Consider the following 17,992-nt stretch of genomic DNA (forward strand, 5'->3'; position numbering starts at 1 on the left):
CATGGGCCCTGACAGCAGATGTTCAATGAATTTTAGCTGAAATGATTTGAGTGGAGAGGCACAGGACTGGAGAGGGACAGGGTTGAGGAGGGATGTGGGACTGGCGAGGAGGAACCCAAGTGACCTAGCAGTTCATTGGACGGCGGGTGTGTAAATGCATTCGTTCCTAAGACATTGACCACTGCAGCCTGGCAGAATCATGGTACCACTGATAGAAAAGGAAACCTCCGGGAGGGGGAGGGGAATTGCTCCTGATTATGCTGGCAGTGAGGTGCCTAGGGAGGAGGGAGTGCTAGAAGGAAGAGGAGGAAAGAAAAGTGAGTTTGTTGCTTCTCTGGCCTTCCATGTCTTCATAGCCGCATCTTCCCTTCATCTCCTGCCAAATCTGTATTCCTGCCAAGAACCTCAAGGATTCTTTTTCATAAGACTTGTATTTGTGCCTTATTATTCTATACCCAGGCCACGATGGGCTTTGCCAGGCAGCTCTTTGTGGACAGTGGGTTTAGGAACTTACCATTTTAGGGAACACGTTTGACCTTTGTGTCAGTGTATGAGAGCGAGTGTTGTTCTTCGTCATTTTGCTTGATTACTGCCATTACCTTTATAGACGTACTAGTGGGAGTTTGCAAATTACCTGATTTTTGACTTTTTCCTTTTTAAAGTTTTTTTTTTTAACATTAAAAATAGGTACAGAATCTTCTAAATTATGCATCCGCTGTGGAGACTTTGCTCCAGTCATTCTTTTTTTTTCCTGTTTCCTTTCAATTTTTATATCATTTGGCCAGCAACTGGATAGGTCAGTGATTCCATATCCTTTTTGTCTGGAGAAATTTCGTGGAAACGTGAGGCTGAGTCTGTAATTGTCTGGAGAAACTACTGTATTTCAAAACAAGTAATTATCTCCATTGTTTATTATGTATGAGCTAAATACTGAAATTACAATGGATGCTTTTAGTGCAAATTAATGTGTGTGGTTAATTTTCTTCTTTTTTTGTAATGTGGCATATTCTGTAGTTTAAACCCCCGCCCTAGACTCTTGTTTTAAACTGCTGTAGTTGAGTGAGAACAGCAATGATAGTAAGGAAAGTTAAGTAAACATGAAATTAAAAAGGCCATAGTGTACATTTTGGTAAACCAAAATATTGCTTGGTGGCATAAAACCACAGATCCATTCCAAAAAAAAAAAAAAAAAAACATGCGGAAATGTGGTTTTGCTGTCTGTCATGCAGTCTGTTTTCAACTGTCAGAAACATACGTTGCTTTTCTGGGGTAATTTTTTTTTCAAGTCTGACCACAGCTTTTAATTTCCTCCGCTCCACCCCCACCTCCCACCACACCTCTACGCATCTTGTGCGAATTTATGGGTGAAATGTCATGACATAATCATCAACCACCAGAGGGGTCAGCAGTTGTGGCAAAAGTTTCTCGTCTCCCATGTGCCCCGAGCCAGTGCTGTGCTTTTGGAAACTTTCATAATCAGCACATAGCGACTGTCCTTGTTTTTGAACTTTTCAATGTAAGTAAAATAAAGACCTTTAAAAGGCAGTTTCAAAGTGCTTTTGCTTTTCTTTTTTCTTTTTTTTTTTGCTAAAAAAGTAGTATATTCATATTACAGACATTTTAGAAAAAGAATCACACATGATCCTTCCACTCTGAAGCTAACTGCTGACCTAGGCAGAAGCCCATCCAAGGCTGAGGCTTCGCTGTCTCTACCGGTTGTTCTGTGGCCGATGGAAAATTATGTCTGCCTACCCACCATCGAAAAATACTGGGCAGGGTTCAAAGATACATAAAATAGACAGGTGTATGTTCAGTTTCTTTTTAAAGTGCAAAACAGTTGGGGTGCCTGGGTGGCTCAGTCGGTTGAGTGTCCAACTTCGGCTCAGGTCATGATCTTGCGGTTGTGAGTTTAAGCCCCTCGTCAGGCTCGCAGCTGTCATTGCAGAGCCCGCTTCAGATCCTCTGTCCCCCTCTCTTTCTGTGCCTCCTCCACTTGTGCCCCCCCTCTCAAAAATAAATAAACATTAACAAAATGAAAAAATAAAAGTACAAAAAAGTATATGTGTAGTAAAATGAAACCTTAGTTCTTTAAAATTAATTTTGGTTTATTGCTAACTTAATGGTTTCTTCATCATTTTTATGGGCAGCATGATCCTAAATACTTTTTTAGGATTTCCTCTAAATTCAGCTGGTAACTTTCTGTGATCTTGGTAAATTACCTAACTTTTCTGAGTCTCAGTTCTCATCCATACCTATAAAACGAGGGGATAGAACTGGATCAATGTGTTGTATAAAATGCTGGTTCCCAGGCCCCACGACCTGGGACTTGGGCATCAGCATTTTTCTAAAAGCTCCAGGGTGATTCCGATGTGCAGCAGGGTTGAGAACCAGTGAACTAAAGTGGTACTTCTCAAGCTTCGGTGTGTGCACAAGTCACTGAGGATCATGTTAAAATCAGATTGTGTTTCCACAGGTCTGGAGTGGTGCCTGATACTCACCATTTCTGATGCACAGGTGATGCCGATGCTGCTGGTCCACCGACCACATTTTGAGTAGCAAGGAGCCAAGGAATGTTTAAAATTTCTTGTGTTTCGTTGTTACTGTCTCCATGATGTAGTCGATATCGTACATGGGGGAGTCCATGTGCTGCTTGAATGACACCCCCAATTTAGGATGTCAGGATTGGTAGCTAGTGTGATATCTGCATAACCTGGCCTTGCTTACATTCCAGACCCGCGTCTCTGTAACAGGTCAGCAAATTGAAGTCGTTTTAATAGTACCTTGTTTTAGGTAGCCTGCCTGGACTCCAGCTGGTCACTGGTGGGGTTGGTACCTTGTTACAGAGAAGGGAGACACTTCCATTTCTCCCTCCTCTGCTCTCTGAGACCCCACTGTGACAGGTACTTACACTTTCAAATTCTGTCCTCTTTCTTCTCATCCTCCAGTGTCTGCCCTGCTCATATTGACCTCTAATTCCTGAGTAGTATTTTATGTAAATGGGCAAAAAAAAGTTATGCAGTAGTACATTTTGTTTTAACTTGATTTGTCATGTGAGCACATTCTCTGCAGAAATTTTATTTATTTATTTATTTACTTATTTATTTACTTATTTATTTTTTTAACATTTATTTTGAGAGAGAGACCGAGACCGAGCGCAAGCAGGGGAGGGAGAGAGAGGGGCAGACATAGACTGACTCCAGGCTCTGAGCTGTCAGCACAGAGCCAGACACAGGGCCCGAACCCACAAACCTGGAGATCATGACCTGAGCCGAAGTCGGACGCTTAACCGACTGAGCCACCCAGGCGTCCCCAGAAAATTTATCAAACTTAAGTTTAACAAGCAAAACTCCCAATTTTGAAGTGTATTTTGTTGTGGAAGAAGCACAAACATCCTTGAGTGTTTGCCATGGTCTTCTTTAGCCCTGTCATTTAGAAAGAAAAAAGTACTGTTTATAATTGTAGTCCTTTACAATTGGCTGTAGCATAGCATCCGACTAGCAGGCAGCATGATGCAGTGGGAAGACCCCACTGAGGTCTAGGGTGTCTGCAGAACTGATTTCTAGGCCATCACCTGCCCTTAAGCCAGTGAGTGTAACTGTGGACACGTAGCTTCTCCACGTAACACAGGAAGGGATCAAGGAATGCTCCATTTTTCAGGGCTCTGTCGGAGAATTTTGTTGCCTTGAAGGAATATACTTACCTCTTTTTCTAAAGTCCCAGGCAATAAGAAATTATCGTTTGCAACGTGGGAGTGTTGCTTTAGAACAGTGCTCGTGCATGTGGTCTGTGGACTGGTGCAGGTCTGCGAACAATTTGCCACAGATGGGCGTTAACAGTAAGGAGTTTGTACCAGACTGTAAATCAGCACACTGCTTTCTTCATTGGGAATGTCTTCACTGTTCAAAAAACCAAAGGACGACAACAAAAATTCCACCTAGTTAAGCTGAACTCAACTCTGAGTTGATTTAATTCTGGCACAAGACCATTGTCTTCTTGATGATGGATAACAATGTGAGGATTGACTACTTTTCATTAGCACTGCTTTACAATATTTAATCAGTGGGTTTATCAGGGCGGTTTTATTAGGACTAGAAAATTGGAGTTCATAAGATAAAGGAAGGTGTAACCTGAAAAATAAAAAAAGTAAATTTAAAAGCAAGTTAGGTGAAAGGTAAAGTCAAGTTCAAGCTGGTTAGGGACATGTGCAAAAATAGTAAGTTAAGTCAAGGCAGTTGACACAGATTCTCAAGTGGGGAGCCGTTCAGTCACTGCAGTTTGTTCTTTGGTTAATGCAAAACTCATTTAAATTCTTCTGAGTACTTCTGAATTCTTAATTTAATAACTTAGAATTTTTGTTTTTCGTTTTCGTCATCTATCTAATGGAAAGAACATATTTCTATAAATCTCACCTGTTTTCTGTAGTCTTAAATTACAAGAAGCTTTGAAATTAAGCCTGACTTCCCCTGCACCTCTCCTCCTTTCCCTGCAGCCTGCTATTCTTTACTCTTTACTACTATATATAAAATTTACTGCATCCAGGGCAAGTATCTGTTTACCAAGAAAAGAGGAAGAGAGATCCTTTGCCAGTAGCGAAACATAAATACTGAGAATGTCTTTTCTAGGTCATAGTGCAAGAAAGTGGAGAAGCAGCACATTTTCTGGGGCTGGGCTTGTGACCTCTCTCCTCTTCCCGATCAATTGGGAGGCACTATTCTCTTATTACTGTGCCATTGAGTCTGCCCCCCACCCTGCCCCTTTAGATCCGAAGCCCTTCCCTGGTGTAGTATAAATTAGTGAGGGATGGCTTCTTAATTGAGGGACGGGAAGAGCCTAAGCTTGAATCGATACCTAACAATACAGTTACTCAATTTGTAGCACTATCTAATCTCAGTTCTGTTTTAGAACAGAACTACTCACCTTAAGGGATTTTATTCATAAGTGTATCCTCATAAATATTTCTGCCCACCAGATATGGGCAGTGGGTATTCTTCCCATTTCATGGGTGTAGACGCAGAGTCCCATATCACTTAGGGGTTTGCTTAAAGTCATGGTTCAGCTGGACTAGTAAATAGAGTCATTTTAGGATTTGGGACTCCACAGTTGTATCATTCACAGTATCGGTGTGCTTTCCAGAATGTTTTGTCATTTGAGTTCAGCTTTTTCCCCTTGCCTTTCATAACTGTCCCCCACAACAAACCTTGAAACTAGCCTTGGGACTTCCCTACCCTAATGAGTGGTAGCCCCATACCTAGGCTTTACATGTTGGAGTCATGGATTCCATACTTCTTATTGTCCAGGTCTAGGGAAGTCACAACATGCTGCTGATTTTCCCTCTGCAGTGTGTCTCCTTTCCTCCCACCGTCACCAAGCCTTATGGGGGCTTATGGGACTCAGGGAGACTTGAATGTCTATCCATTCATATTAGGTCTTTTTTTCTTCTTCTTTTTTTCTTCTTCTCTTTCTTTCTTTCTTTCTTTCTTCTTTTGAGAGAGAGCACATGCACATGAGCTGGGGAGGGGAGACATAATATCTTAAGCAGACTCCACCCTCAGTGCAGAGCCTGACCTGGGGCTGGATCCCATGACACTGGGATCATGACCAGACCCGAAATCAAGAGTCGGATGCTCAACGACTTGAGCCACCCACGTGCCCCCGTATTTGGTTATTCTTTAGGGGCCCTTCTCCACTCCTGGAAATCTAGTCAGTATTCCCATCATGGCTCTTATCCTCTTTTTTGCTCAGTGACCTTGTCCACTTTGCTTAGTAGACGAATCCCAATTTTTTTCTACAGCCTGGATCTCTCCTCTGAGACCGTTGTATGTAACCGAGTCCTCATTTCCCTTCAGTGTCTCACAAGTACTTAAACTCAACATGTCTGCAAACGACATCTTCCCCCGCAAGCCTGCTCGTGGTCCAGTGATCTCTATCTCAGGAAATGCCAGAACCATCCACCCAGTTTGCCAAGCCAGAAACCTGGAGGCAGGTGATGATTGCCTTTCCTTCTTGCTCATTAGCCACACCCAGTCAGTCTCTTGGAATCTGCCCTCAGTTATTCTTGCATCTGTTTACTTCTCTCCAGCTATCTGATCATGGTAGATTACTTACCCGAGTTGTTCTTCTTTGGCTTTATCTGTAAAATGAGGACAGAGTAGTTCTCTTAGAATTGTTCTGCACTGACGTGAACTATCTGGTGCAGGGGAAACTCGGTGAATGTTAGGACGACGATGATGATCGTGACTGGCACATCTAGCCTCCATATGTGACTTTCATGACAGGCTAACCTGGGTGGAGATAATCGCAATATGCTGGGCTGTTCTGGATCTGCTTCTTCAGCCTCATCTTGTGCTGCTGCTGCCCCCTTTCTTTCCCTTGTCCTGTTTGTTGAATATGAATGTCCCACATGGGTGCCACAGGCCGATCCTTTTTGGAATGTTGTCGCCCTTTTCCCTGCCTCTCTCTCCTTTGTCTATAAGACTCATTTCACCCTCAGTTACTCAGGGAAACAGAGACCTCTGTTAAGCATTTTTAAATGCCCTGCATTTTGTATTTTTTCAGTGTCTGTTTCATTTGCTAGATTATGGGCTCTGTGAATCCTGTCTTGTTTCACTCCTCTTTTTCTCAGACTGTGTCTGACACAGTGCCTGGTAGGATAGCAGAGTGGTATTGAGAACTGCGGAATTAACCTGGTTCACATGCGGCTCTTTCCTCAAAGACTTCAGCCAGAAGGGATTTCTTTCGTCCTCACCCTTGCGTATCTAGGGCTCTCTTGTGTACCACCTAGATGCCCCATGCTGTCTGTTACCACGTTTATTTCCGTTTGGTCTTTGCTTTTCCTAGGTTATAAACACTGGAGTCCAGATCAGTTCAGCATTCTCTGCTGTTTCTACCACAGCTGCTAGCTTAGAGTAGGAGTGAATGAATGAGCTGGTATCTGAAAATGTCTTGTTGAATTTCCTAAGTTTGTGGTGCTGTGGGAATTCATATTGTTCCTATTCTGAAGTTATCTTTCATCCTCCATCTTTCCTTTTGTGGTATGTTTTGTGGTTATAAATCTCTTCTATCCTTCCACAGCCACTCAAGTATAATCAGTGGCAAGAAAGGGGTGGAGGGCAGAAATGCACTGGCATGTCTTGACCTCCTGTCTGGTATTTATCACAGCTTTCCTAGAAATGCCCTTGGTAGGTCCTTGCTGCCTTGCAAATAAAGTTCAGGCTCTTTAGTGTGGCATTCAGGACCTTCCATGGTCTGACCTCATGAGCCCTTTCTGTCCTTATTTTCCACTCTGTTTTTTACTTCACGCATCCTGTGCTCTAGCTTAATGGTTTTCAATTCTGCCTGTACATTAGAATCACCTGGGGAGCTGTAAAATAATATACTGAAGCATGGGTTCTACCCTCCAAGAGCATGAGTTCATGGGTCTAGGGTGAGGCCTGGGCGTTGGTGTTTGTGAAGGATCCACTTGTAATGCTAGTGTAAAGTCAGGCCTGGAAACCCTCAACCAGCTCAGTGTTTCCCACAAAATGGGATCCGTTCTAAGAGCTTTGAGAGGAAAGGCTTCCGCAAACAGGTCTGATCGATGCCGTGTGTTTTCTGTCCTCCTTTCCAAAGTTTTGTGACTAAACACTGTCAAATGAAAGGTCTGAGATGTCCCAACAGCAAAGGAACCTGTTTCACTTTGTTTGAGCTCCGTGAGGTATCTGGTCAGGGAGTGCTTTACGTATACAACACTTGTTAATAACATCTGCCAAACTCCGTGTGGAACCTGCTTTGGGCGATGCTGCTTCCAGCCATATCTCCGCTCTCAAGTCCGTTCTTTATTTGTCCTTCTTTAATCATCTCATCCAGAGCAGATCCACGTCCCATCCCAGGCTTCTCTTTTAGACCCCCTCCCCCGCCCATTTTACCTTCTTCAGCACTTCTTGTTTCTCAGATTCCTCTCCATATACTTTTATGTTTGGTTCTGTCTCCCCCTCCTGCACTGTGAACTCTGTGACAGCAGGAACTTACTTGTCTTGTTCACCCCCGTGTCTCCATTCAGCACCTAAAATAGGCCTGACAAATAGTAGGTGCCTAACAAATATTTGTTGAATGGACAGAAAGGCAGCCATACATTTGTGGGTTTGGCTTTTTCTTTTTTTTTTTTTTTTTTTTTTTTTTTTTCAACGTTTTTTATTTATTTTTGGGACAGAGAGAGACAGAGCATGAACGGGGGAGGGTCAGAGAGAGAGGGAGACACAGAATCGGAAACAGGCTCCAGGCTCCGAGCCATCAGCCCAGAGCCTGACGCGGGGCTCGAACTCACAGACCGCGAGATCGTGACCTGGCTGAAGTCGGACGCTTAACCGACTGCGCCACCCAGGCGCCCCTGGTTTGGCTTTTTCTAAGGTACACGTTTAAATGTTTAAACTGCCTGCGCAATTTAATTAAAAGCAGCTTGAAATACATTTGAAAAGTAACTAGGGATACTGGAGCAAAAGGGGATGGTAGGAGTTTCCTGTACTTTTAATTTTCTCAACCTGTAAAGTATTAAAAAGGAAAAGAAAGAGGGGCGCCCGGGTGGCTCAGTCGGTTGAGTTTCCGGCTTTGGCTCGGGTCACATTCTCACAGTTCGTGAGTTCGAGCCCCGTGTCGGACTCTGTGTTGATAGCTCAGAGCCTGGAGCCTGCTTCGGATTCTGTGTCTCCTTCTCTCTCTGCCCCTCTCCCACTCTCTCTCTCTCTCTCTCTCTCTCTCTCTCTCTCTCTCTGTCAAAAATAAACATTTAAAAAAAATTTTTTTTAAGATATGAGCCTGACTGTAGAGATAATGCTATTTTTCTGAATATAGAGAGACAACAGTCTGTGGGACTCCTTTTTTTTTTTTTGTTTTAAATTTCTTAACCAGCCTAACACTGGCTTCTCCCAGCCTGTGGGGTTCACACCTATGTGAGTCATTACGAGAGTTTGGGTGAGGAGTCATTGAGTGATGGTGGACTTCTGTGTGGGATACGTTGCACGGAGGACAAAGAACACACAAAATGCATCAGGAGTTAGTAGGTTCTAGGGGAACAACATCCCCCTCCAGTGAGAGTATTCAAACAGGCTTGTCAGGGAAGGTGGGGAGGGGATTTGCATATTTGAATCTATGCATGGATCCCTGGGATTTCTGGTCCTTGTTTGGAAGGCATTCCAATGGTGCCTTCTCTGTACGAGCCCGAGCCCTCGTGCTGGGGCTGTGACCGTGGCTCCCCAAGCTTGGCTCTGACTGTCCTCCTTCTGGGTGGGGTCGGCATGTGTGCACGGCACTGCACGTGTGGGAGGGTGCGTGTGACCCACTATGCGCTGATTACCAGGAACTGCTCTTGTACTTCCTTGGAGAGCATGGCTGCCAGTGCCTGGCTCGGGCTGGGCCCTTCCTTGGACTCTAAGAGTTATCACACTGTTTTACTCTGAAGATACCATTGTGGAGATCTAACCCAACTCCGCATACGAGGTGCTCCCCCACTGTGCTGTCTAACAAATAGCCTAGTTCAGCTGGGTGAGGTGATCAGTCCGGTGTGAGTAATCTCAGGAGGGAGCTTTGAGTGGCATCGCCTTTATCGTATTTCTCAAATACTTTTTAAAACACATATCCTGCTAAGGTTTTGGAATGGAAGTTTTAGTCACTTACTTATCAGCCAGGAATTGTCCAGAGTGGATTTGCATTTCCTCTTGTCACCCACCGAGATTACTTATTATTCTTTTTGAGCAGCACGGCATCCCGAATGCCAGAAAAGATGTGTGTTGGGAAGGTAAACAAACCAAATCAGAGTATAAGCAGGACCTCCAGATAGATACTCCTTTCTGGGTGAAATGCTCCAGACTATTCTCAACTTTAGTGTGCTTGCAAGAGATCTGAGGAGATCCCGCCACCTGACTCAACTGCGGTTGCTTCTGTCCACTCAGCAGATCCTTGTGAGTGCCTTCTGCTCGCTCCTCAAGGTGGCTGCAGACCGAGATCTCTGCCTTCCCTGAGCCTGCGGTCCGCCTGCAGACCGCACCCTGAGAGCCTTGCTGCTCAGGGTGCGGCCTGTAGACCCACAGCGCCTGTGTCTCTTTGCAGTTTGTTAGAAGTGTAGATGGTCAGGCCTCACTCCAGTCTGGATTTTAACAAGATTCCTGGGTGATTAGTATGCACATTAAGGTTTGAGGAGCACTGCTCTCCTGCATGTAAACAAAAACATGTGAGATGATTTCAGATGATTATAAATGCAGTGAAGAAAGGGCTGTAGTGGGCCAGAGAATGACTGGGAGAAGGAATCAGAGGATGGGGAGTGAAGATGCCTGAGGTATCTTTGGGCTGAGACAGAAAAGGTGAGTCGGCAGCGAGTCCTGGGACTTTCAGGCACGGGGTCTCTCCTTCATCCTTGCATGGGTTATTCACCCCCATCTTGGGGATGCTGTTCTTTTCTGCTCTAGCCAGGTAGAGGCCCATGGATTCACTTGCCTGCTCTGCCTGGACCCGGCTGGTAGTGGGGGTGTTTGGCCGAGCAGTATGAGTGCAAACAGCAGAGGAGTGCAGCCTGGTTCTGATAGGAACTGGCTATTTATCAAGGCAAGAAAAGAGTCTAAGGGGCTAGAAGGGTATCTTGACAGTGATGGCTTCAGAGACTTGAGATTTTATATGATTGGCAGGGGCGAGGGGAAGCCAGTAGAGGCCGTGCTAGAATTGAAAGGATGAGAGAAAAAGAAATACTGAAGAACGTAGATATAGACAGACTTTATGCAAAATGGAGGTAAGAAGAAAACGGACCAGGAAGCCTTTAGTCTAACGTAAGAGGATAGACTGAGAAGCAGAGCATGGCTCTCGGTGTATGAAAGGCAGTTTATTGCTTTCGTGGAGGTACATATCCTTGACGAGAACTTGAAGAACCATTAATATTTTTATTTGTCTTGCTGGTTTTATTCCAGTATCCAAAGTTTCCCACATACCGTTTAATCACATAGATAGTGTTGGGAAAACTCAAGGTAAATGATACTCACCTACCATGGGCACAAGGAATATTTGTCCCCTTATATTATCACTAAGTATGAAAACGCTTACTTGTAAATCGACTTACGAAGGCATTTGTATGTTTATGTCAGTAGGAAACAGTAAGGTGAAAAGAGAGAGCGTGTGAGAGATTGATTTGGAAACAGGGAATGAGAAAAAAGAAATCAGAAAGTAGCAGGCAGGTCTTTGCTATGACACACTGACATGAGTGTCATAGGACTCAGAGTAATCAGGTTCTCTGACCAGCACACCGTGTTCCATGAAGGCTAAAGTTAAGCCCACCAGAGAAGGTCATTTTCTCTTCCCACTCCTGACATCCCACTTGTCCCTCCCATCTTTTTCCCCCATTTTCCCTGCCGCTCCCCTCTGGTGGAATGGAACATAATCACGATAACATTGGTTACAGTGTTTTTCAGACTTGAGAGCCGAAATGATTTGACCTTGTAGGAGTAATTGGATGTCTGGCACAACGATCATTGTTCTTAACCTTGATAATACATCACTCTCAACGCTCAGAGTAGTATTTAAACACAATAACGAGAGCCCAGAAGGTGTAGTAAGGATAATAGGCAACTATCTGGATTTCCCTTAAAGACCTAGAAAGCTCAAGAGATGAGAGGAAAGGGCACTTTTTTCTAATCATTGCAAAAAAGCTTCAATAAAATACAGCCTTGCCTTTAGGGACAGATTGGAATAGTTTTCATGAAACGCAGGCATACCGCCATACTCTTCAGGAAAGGCATTGTCCTGAGTATTCTTGTACCGGCGCCACAAATGGTAGCACCCATATATCTTGTTAGGACAAACAAATGAGGTACTTCATTGTATGCAATTAACTGAACAACATACTGGGTACTTTATAGCATACTTAGCGCTCAGTAAATTAGCATAAATATGAGTTCAAAGCACAAAGCAGATTGACACCGCTTTGCGGTATTATTGTCAGTAGAATCATTGCTTTAGTTCAACTCCCTAGGGGAGGCGGAGGTTGGGTGGTGGCTAAAAATTAGTTGAATATTGGCACTTTCATATCGTTCAAGGGAAGACTAATTGAGTACTCCAAGATAGTACCTTTTTCTTATTAGAGGAAGCGGGATGATGACAGCTTTTAAAAGTCTTAATAGTTGCACCAAAAAAAAAAAAAAAAAAAAAGTCTTAGTTTGAATCAGCCCTTTATGGAAACTGATATATGTTTTATTAACTTGCTTCTTATAACAGTACCACTTCATTTATTGCTCTATTAAGCAATATAAGATATTTTGTGCAAAATAAGTACGTGAACTAAAATAAAACTTAGCCGTCTAGTTTACCAGCTTGCCAGCAATGTGGACAGTACCTTTGATCTAGATCTCAATGCCTTATTCCAATCTGGCTTTTCTTTTTTTAATCCATAAAATTAGTTTTGTCCATTACATGTTCTTTCTTTCGTACGTAAAGTTCAGTTTTGATGACAAGATCAAACCTGGATTGTCAGTTTAGAGAAATAGTCCTACTTGAGTATTTTTCCTTATGTTTAGTCTGGATTTTTAGTCATTCGGAAAGACTTTCTCATTAGTCCTCTGACTTTTTAATCTAGGGGCAAGCAGGATCAGTTCCCGAAGTTAGGCCATTTCCTAGAAAATTTGGAACAGATCAATGAACAAATGAAGATAATTGATTTTCTGATTGAAATAAAAAATTACAATCTTTGGTTCTGGGTGAAGGAGAGGCTTGCAAGATTATTTGTACGTCCTCCAGAAAGGATTTCAGATGGAATAAGAAGAACGTTTTCATCACTTTTTAGAAGTGTTTTATATAATTGGTGAATGTATGTTCCTGATAAAAACTTAAAAAAAAAACGGAGTCTCCCTTGAAAATGTTTTTGGCGAAGAAACCTGTGTAGAAAGCAAATTAATTGTGAAATGTTATTCTTCAAGAATGTTCTTCTGAAACTATAATTGGTTGTGTTTTGTTGTTGTTTTCTGATTGGGCTGCTAAAATGGTTTCTTAGTAATGTTTTGTTATTCTGTTTTATTTCAACAGTACTGGGTAGTAGTATGGCTCCTATTTTGATGAGAGACTAAAACTCCAAGAAATGTTTTTTTAAGCCAATAATTGCTTCTGATACATCTCTTTGATTACTAAAATAAAGTTATCTGTACTTTCTTTCAAGTTTATTATGTCATAAAAATAAAATTTGTTTAATTTTTTAAGGAAATCATCTAGGCGGAAGTAATCTAAATAAAAATTAGATTTTTATTATATTACAACTATTTGAGGGGATGTAATTCAATTCAAGGGTAGGCTTAGCCAGTTTTTTTGTCTTACTTAAATGACTAATGTCATTTGTTGTAAGTGATAAAGAAAATATGTATTTGATATCGTGTTCTCCAGGATTTGTTACTTTTTTAATCTAATGACTGAAATGTGGCATTCTTTTCAATGCCTGATGTTGCTTTCCCATGTTGCAAGGTAGTTAATACATCTTCCGATAGTTACTGAGTTGGAGTGTGAAGGAAAAAGGGATGAAAGCTTTTTGCCTGTGTTTTTCTGTTCCATTACTAACTAGTTAGTTAGACTGTCAGCATTCATTTGCCAAGCGCTGAGTGCGCAGCCAAGGTATTTTCATAGGATGCCCTTTTCTAAAATATTTTGCCCAATTTGTTGGTTTTGTGTGCATGTGTGTGGGGGGGGTGGTCATTTGTTGGTTCTTTTTATTGGAGGGTGGCATAAAGGTGGGAAATTACAGGAGCAGTTCATAGAATGGTAGTGAATTGAGAGAAGGAAAATACATGTAAAACTTATTTTTAAATGACCGTCTTGATGGCTAGAGGAAGACATAATATAGAAGTATCAAAGATTATTAATGGATTTCACAAATTATGGCTGTGAAAACAAATGATTTTGTCTTGTTTTGGCACAATCGTCCTTTCACTGGGGCCATTGATGCCATTTTGGAATATCGTGGGCATCTACAGACAATAGTCTGGCAGTGTCCGTAAGGCCTCGAATACCACGAGAACAGAGCCAGCAGCCCTGACAGCAGTATTTCAGAATCTTGCCTGTTGAAATGGGTTATCTGTGAATGTACTTGCTCAGGGAAGCATGAGCCACATCACCTATCAATCTGATTGGAAGCTGCAGCCCTGGCGTAGGCTGATGGATAGCAGATTAGAGCCCTGATTAACCATGTGATTCGAAGACTGGGGATATATTGTCTAAGCAAGATTCATCAGACGCAATCAGAATTTCAAGTGGTCAGATGAAATTCAAATGTGTATTGTGGCTTTTCCTCCCCTAGTGCTTTTCCTCCTAGGTTGCCTTTTTATTTTTTTTCCCCTCTCTTTCCCCAAAGCTGAAAAATACTTCTTTGATGAATCTGCTCCTTACCCTAAAGCTGTCTGTCTGTTATTCATCAGAAAGCAGGTCGCAGTTCAGTGAGCAGAAGAAAAGATTTTAATAGAAGCTGTGCCAAGGGCTGTAATGCATCATTTTAGGGCCCTAATTACATTACAATGACAAATATCAATGGTGACAACAGCAATAACCTACATCCTTTAATGGCTGTGCTGGAAAAGGAGTTTGGGCCCCTCGCCATTAGATTAGACTCAGTTTCAAAACACAGGCCATTAGAAGTGTGTGTCCACAGTATTATTGGCTGATCACTGAAGCCCAGTGGAAAGGCCTGTAAATAAATGATGCCTCCCTAAAGCTGGGTCCTGTGGGACAAAAGAGGCAAAATTAGTTGACCATGGAAGCAGCAGTGTTTCCGAGGCAACTTTAGCTTTCAAAGTGAGGAATGACCTGCTTAATTTTATGAAATCACACACACACCACCACCCCCTCCACCCCCCCCCCCCGCTGCCAATTAGCCTGACCATGAAAAATCCATTGGCATGACAACTTAAAGAAATTAAGAAGTCTTTTGAACAAAAGGAGACCTATAGAGAAAAAGTTTGGAAGATCCTCCCCTTTTTCTGTTATGTATGTTAAATATACGGGAATAAATGAACTTTTTAAATTTATTCTTAAGAATACTCAGTGTGCTGTTTTTCCTCCCAAAGTTGCTCAGACTTAAAATAGCCTGGGTCCAAAATTGAAGAGGCCAAATAAATACCTTTTGGTCTTTATTTTGCCTGATGGGTAAGTTTCCTTAGAGTAGTTTTTATTGCCTAGATTATGTAGGCAAACTAAAGAACTCCGTTTTCTTATGTGCCCACACATTTTTAAACCCTCCTAGCAAGGGACTATTTTATTTATGTAAACAACATAATGAGGAAAATATGCTTGGCAGATGGTTCTAAGCATTAGAATCATCAGTTTGGTCTGCCCCAAAGTGTCTCATTATCTTTTATTCTCTCCCCCTCCACCTCTCCCTACAAAAAGCTTAACAACCAAATGCCTTTGAGATGCAGTGCTTTCGGTCTGGTGAATGCTACTCTATTTTCTCAGCTCACACAGGAATTTCACCCCATAACCACTGTGGTATGTCCGTCCAGGTGGAGAGTGGTTTGGTGATTCCCACTGCAGCTTTTCATGGTGGTTTAAGCATTCTTAAAGGGTAGCTAAATGCTCCATGGGGCCAGTGCAGTAAATTAAATCAGGTCAGCGCAGTTGGGTCCTTATTCACTGCTGCATATTGGTGCTGGGTTTTTGTCCATCCTGTTAGGAATGCAGGCTGGGGTGGAAAGCTTAGGTTTGAAACTTCCTTCATGGTGAATTTGTGTTTTCTCTTGGCTGGCAGAGTTTTTAAGGTGCTGGCATTTAAAAGATTGCATAGCTGCAAAGTCAAAAGGGTTGCTGATGAAAGAAGGAAACCTAGATTGCACAAGTAGAGTGTCGCTGTCATTCTGGTAATGACTTCGCAAGAAAAAGAGCATTTTTGTCCTCTTATAAAATGAGAAACTGACCCTGGATGGAATGTATTTTAAGAATGTCTCAGGAATAGTAATTGCTTTACATTTTCTGCCTCTCAACACTTCTCTCCTGTCCTTCACCCCACCCCGTTATTAAAATATAAGCTATTTTGCATATATGTGTATACAAAAACCCTGTGCTTACATGTCCCGTACCGAAGTGTATAAGGAGCCATCTGATAATACAAATTAAGATAAACATGAGTGAAGCTCTGGGTAAATTTTTAAAGAAAAGTTGGCGGGGGGGGGGGTATGTCTTTTTTTTTTTTAATTACTGTAGTATCCTATTGATAGAAAATTTCTATACTTAAATTATTAGAGATTAGACTATATTACCAGATATTGCTGGAACTTCACAGCTCTATAGTATAGGAATAATTAACGTTCGCAAGGTTAGTTTTCATATACATACAAATTGCTTTCTGCTAAGTCTAGGAAAATTTTACTGTATTCTACACCTCTGCACGGTGAAAGCCCTGGCGGGACACATTTGGAGATTTTCACGATTGGAGAAAATACACTATTTCCCAACAATTTATAACTAAGGATCTGAATTAATCAACTTACCTGACTTATTCTTTTGGGAGGTTGGGGACTTGAAGCAAAGACCACAGCTGTAGAAATCCAATGAGTTACTAACTGAGAGAAATTGGGATGGAGGAAGAATGTATCTTTACTATCAAAACTCCAAAAACTCAAGGTTTTATGAGTAAACACGTCAGAATTAACAAGGGTCTTATTGAAGACTTTTGAAAACTGATTCCCAGTCATGAAAATCAAATTCCTTTTTATGTTGTCCTGGTGCTTGAAGGTTGACTTTTTAAGATGAATGCTGGTTAATAAATCGTGCTATTAATGTGGCACTGTTGTCACTGCCTCCTTTTAATGGGCTCGCTGATGAGAGTTTTCCTCTTCCTTAGGAAATACGCCAGTCAGAATATAAAGTGTGTTTTAATATCATCCTGTTAATATTTCGGGAATGTGTAACCAGCTGACTGTTCTCTTTATTGCTTTCCTTTCCTTTTTATTTTATTTTTTATTTTTATTTTTATACAGGCAGAGATTGTCAAGAGGCTGAATGCTATCTGTGCACAAGTCATTCCCTTCCTGTCCCAAGAGGTAAGGCAGTTGGTTTGAGGCGCTGGGCTAGAAGGTGCCATTTTAGTGGTTTTGCAGAAAAGAGATCGTGGAACTGTCTCTTTGGCCTTGTCAGTCTCTTGGTGTTTGTATGGCACATTTCTAAGATACAGTGTTCACATTCCAACTTCTACATCTTATTAACATTCAGCGGAATATAATTGTGTTCATATAATGGAACATTTTCTAATGTGTGAAGCAAAATCCAATTGTTAAAATGTGTTGCTGTCATTGGACGATACAGTGTTGCTCAGAATTATGACTGGTTTTCATAATGGCATCTAATAGGGTAGATTGAAAAATCGCCCAGAAGGGCTTGTCCTACATTTTTGTCACCGGGCATTAAGAGCCAGCGGAAGACCTGTCCGTAGAAAGTGCTTTCCGGAGCAGACAAAGTAATGTAACTTTTGGCCGGCTGCTTTACAGAAGTTACTTCTTACCCGATGAAGTCTTAGCAACGTGTGTGCACTTGGAAAAAGACGCGCGGGGTGGGCTCCGTGGGCTCCGTGCTCTGGGTACCGCAGCCTTCATGCATGGCCACGGCCTGTTGGATGGCTCACACGCTTCCTCTTGCTCACCACCGTGGAAGCGCACGCTGTCCGCAGACACGCTTGTGTGGGAACAGGAAGGTGCATTTCTAGTGCGCGGTGGCTTCCTTGTGGCTTTTTTCCCCTCCTCTGGTTTGCTCGTTGGCTTTTGGTAGTTAGCAAAGTTGAGGTGAAAGTGCTAGAAAGAGATCACTTTTGCTTCGGGATTACTGAATCCTTCATTTGCTCGGGTCAGCTCAGCCGTCAGAAGGCAAGGAGCTACCTCACGGGCTGTCTGCAGGTCTCGCAGCCACTGAGCTTTGTGCCATGGGCTAGGAGCACTGTCCCACCCTTCACTTCTCCCGATGTGTTGTGGCGTTGCCGTCCAGGAGAGCGGTCCCTCTGCCTGCCTACCAGTGGGCA

At 42.5% G+C, this 17,992-nt stretch overlaps 1 protein-coding gene across 12 annotated transcripts in view; it reads left to right on the forward strand.

Annotated features, from left to right (window-relative positions):
- The window catches only part of LOC122204905 (transducin-like enhancer protein 4), a 141,141-nt gene that overhangs the window by 17,423 nt on the left and 105,726 nt on the right, over window positions 1–17,992 (forward strand). For 8 of the 12 annotated variants that reach the window (XM_042912727.1, XM_042912728.1, XM_042912735.1 and 5 more), the window contains exon 5: window positions 16,962–17,024. The exons of the other annotated variants lie outside the window; for them this stretch is intronic. In XM_042912727.1, the coding sequence (XP_042768661.1) occupies window positions 16,962–17,024 (63 nt within the window). The remainder of the gene's footprint in view (window positions 1–16,961; window positions 17,025–17,992) is intronic. 12 annotated transcript variants of the gene reach the window in all.

This window comes from Panthera leo, chromosome D4, assembly GCF_018350215.1.
Source record: "Panthera leo isolate Ple1 chromosome D4, P.leo_Ple1_pat1.1, whole genome shotgun sequence".
Taxonomy (NCBI): Eukaryota; Metazoa; Chordata; class Mammalia; order Carnivora; family Felidae; genus Panthera; species Panthera leo.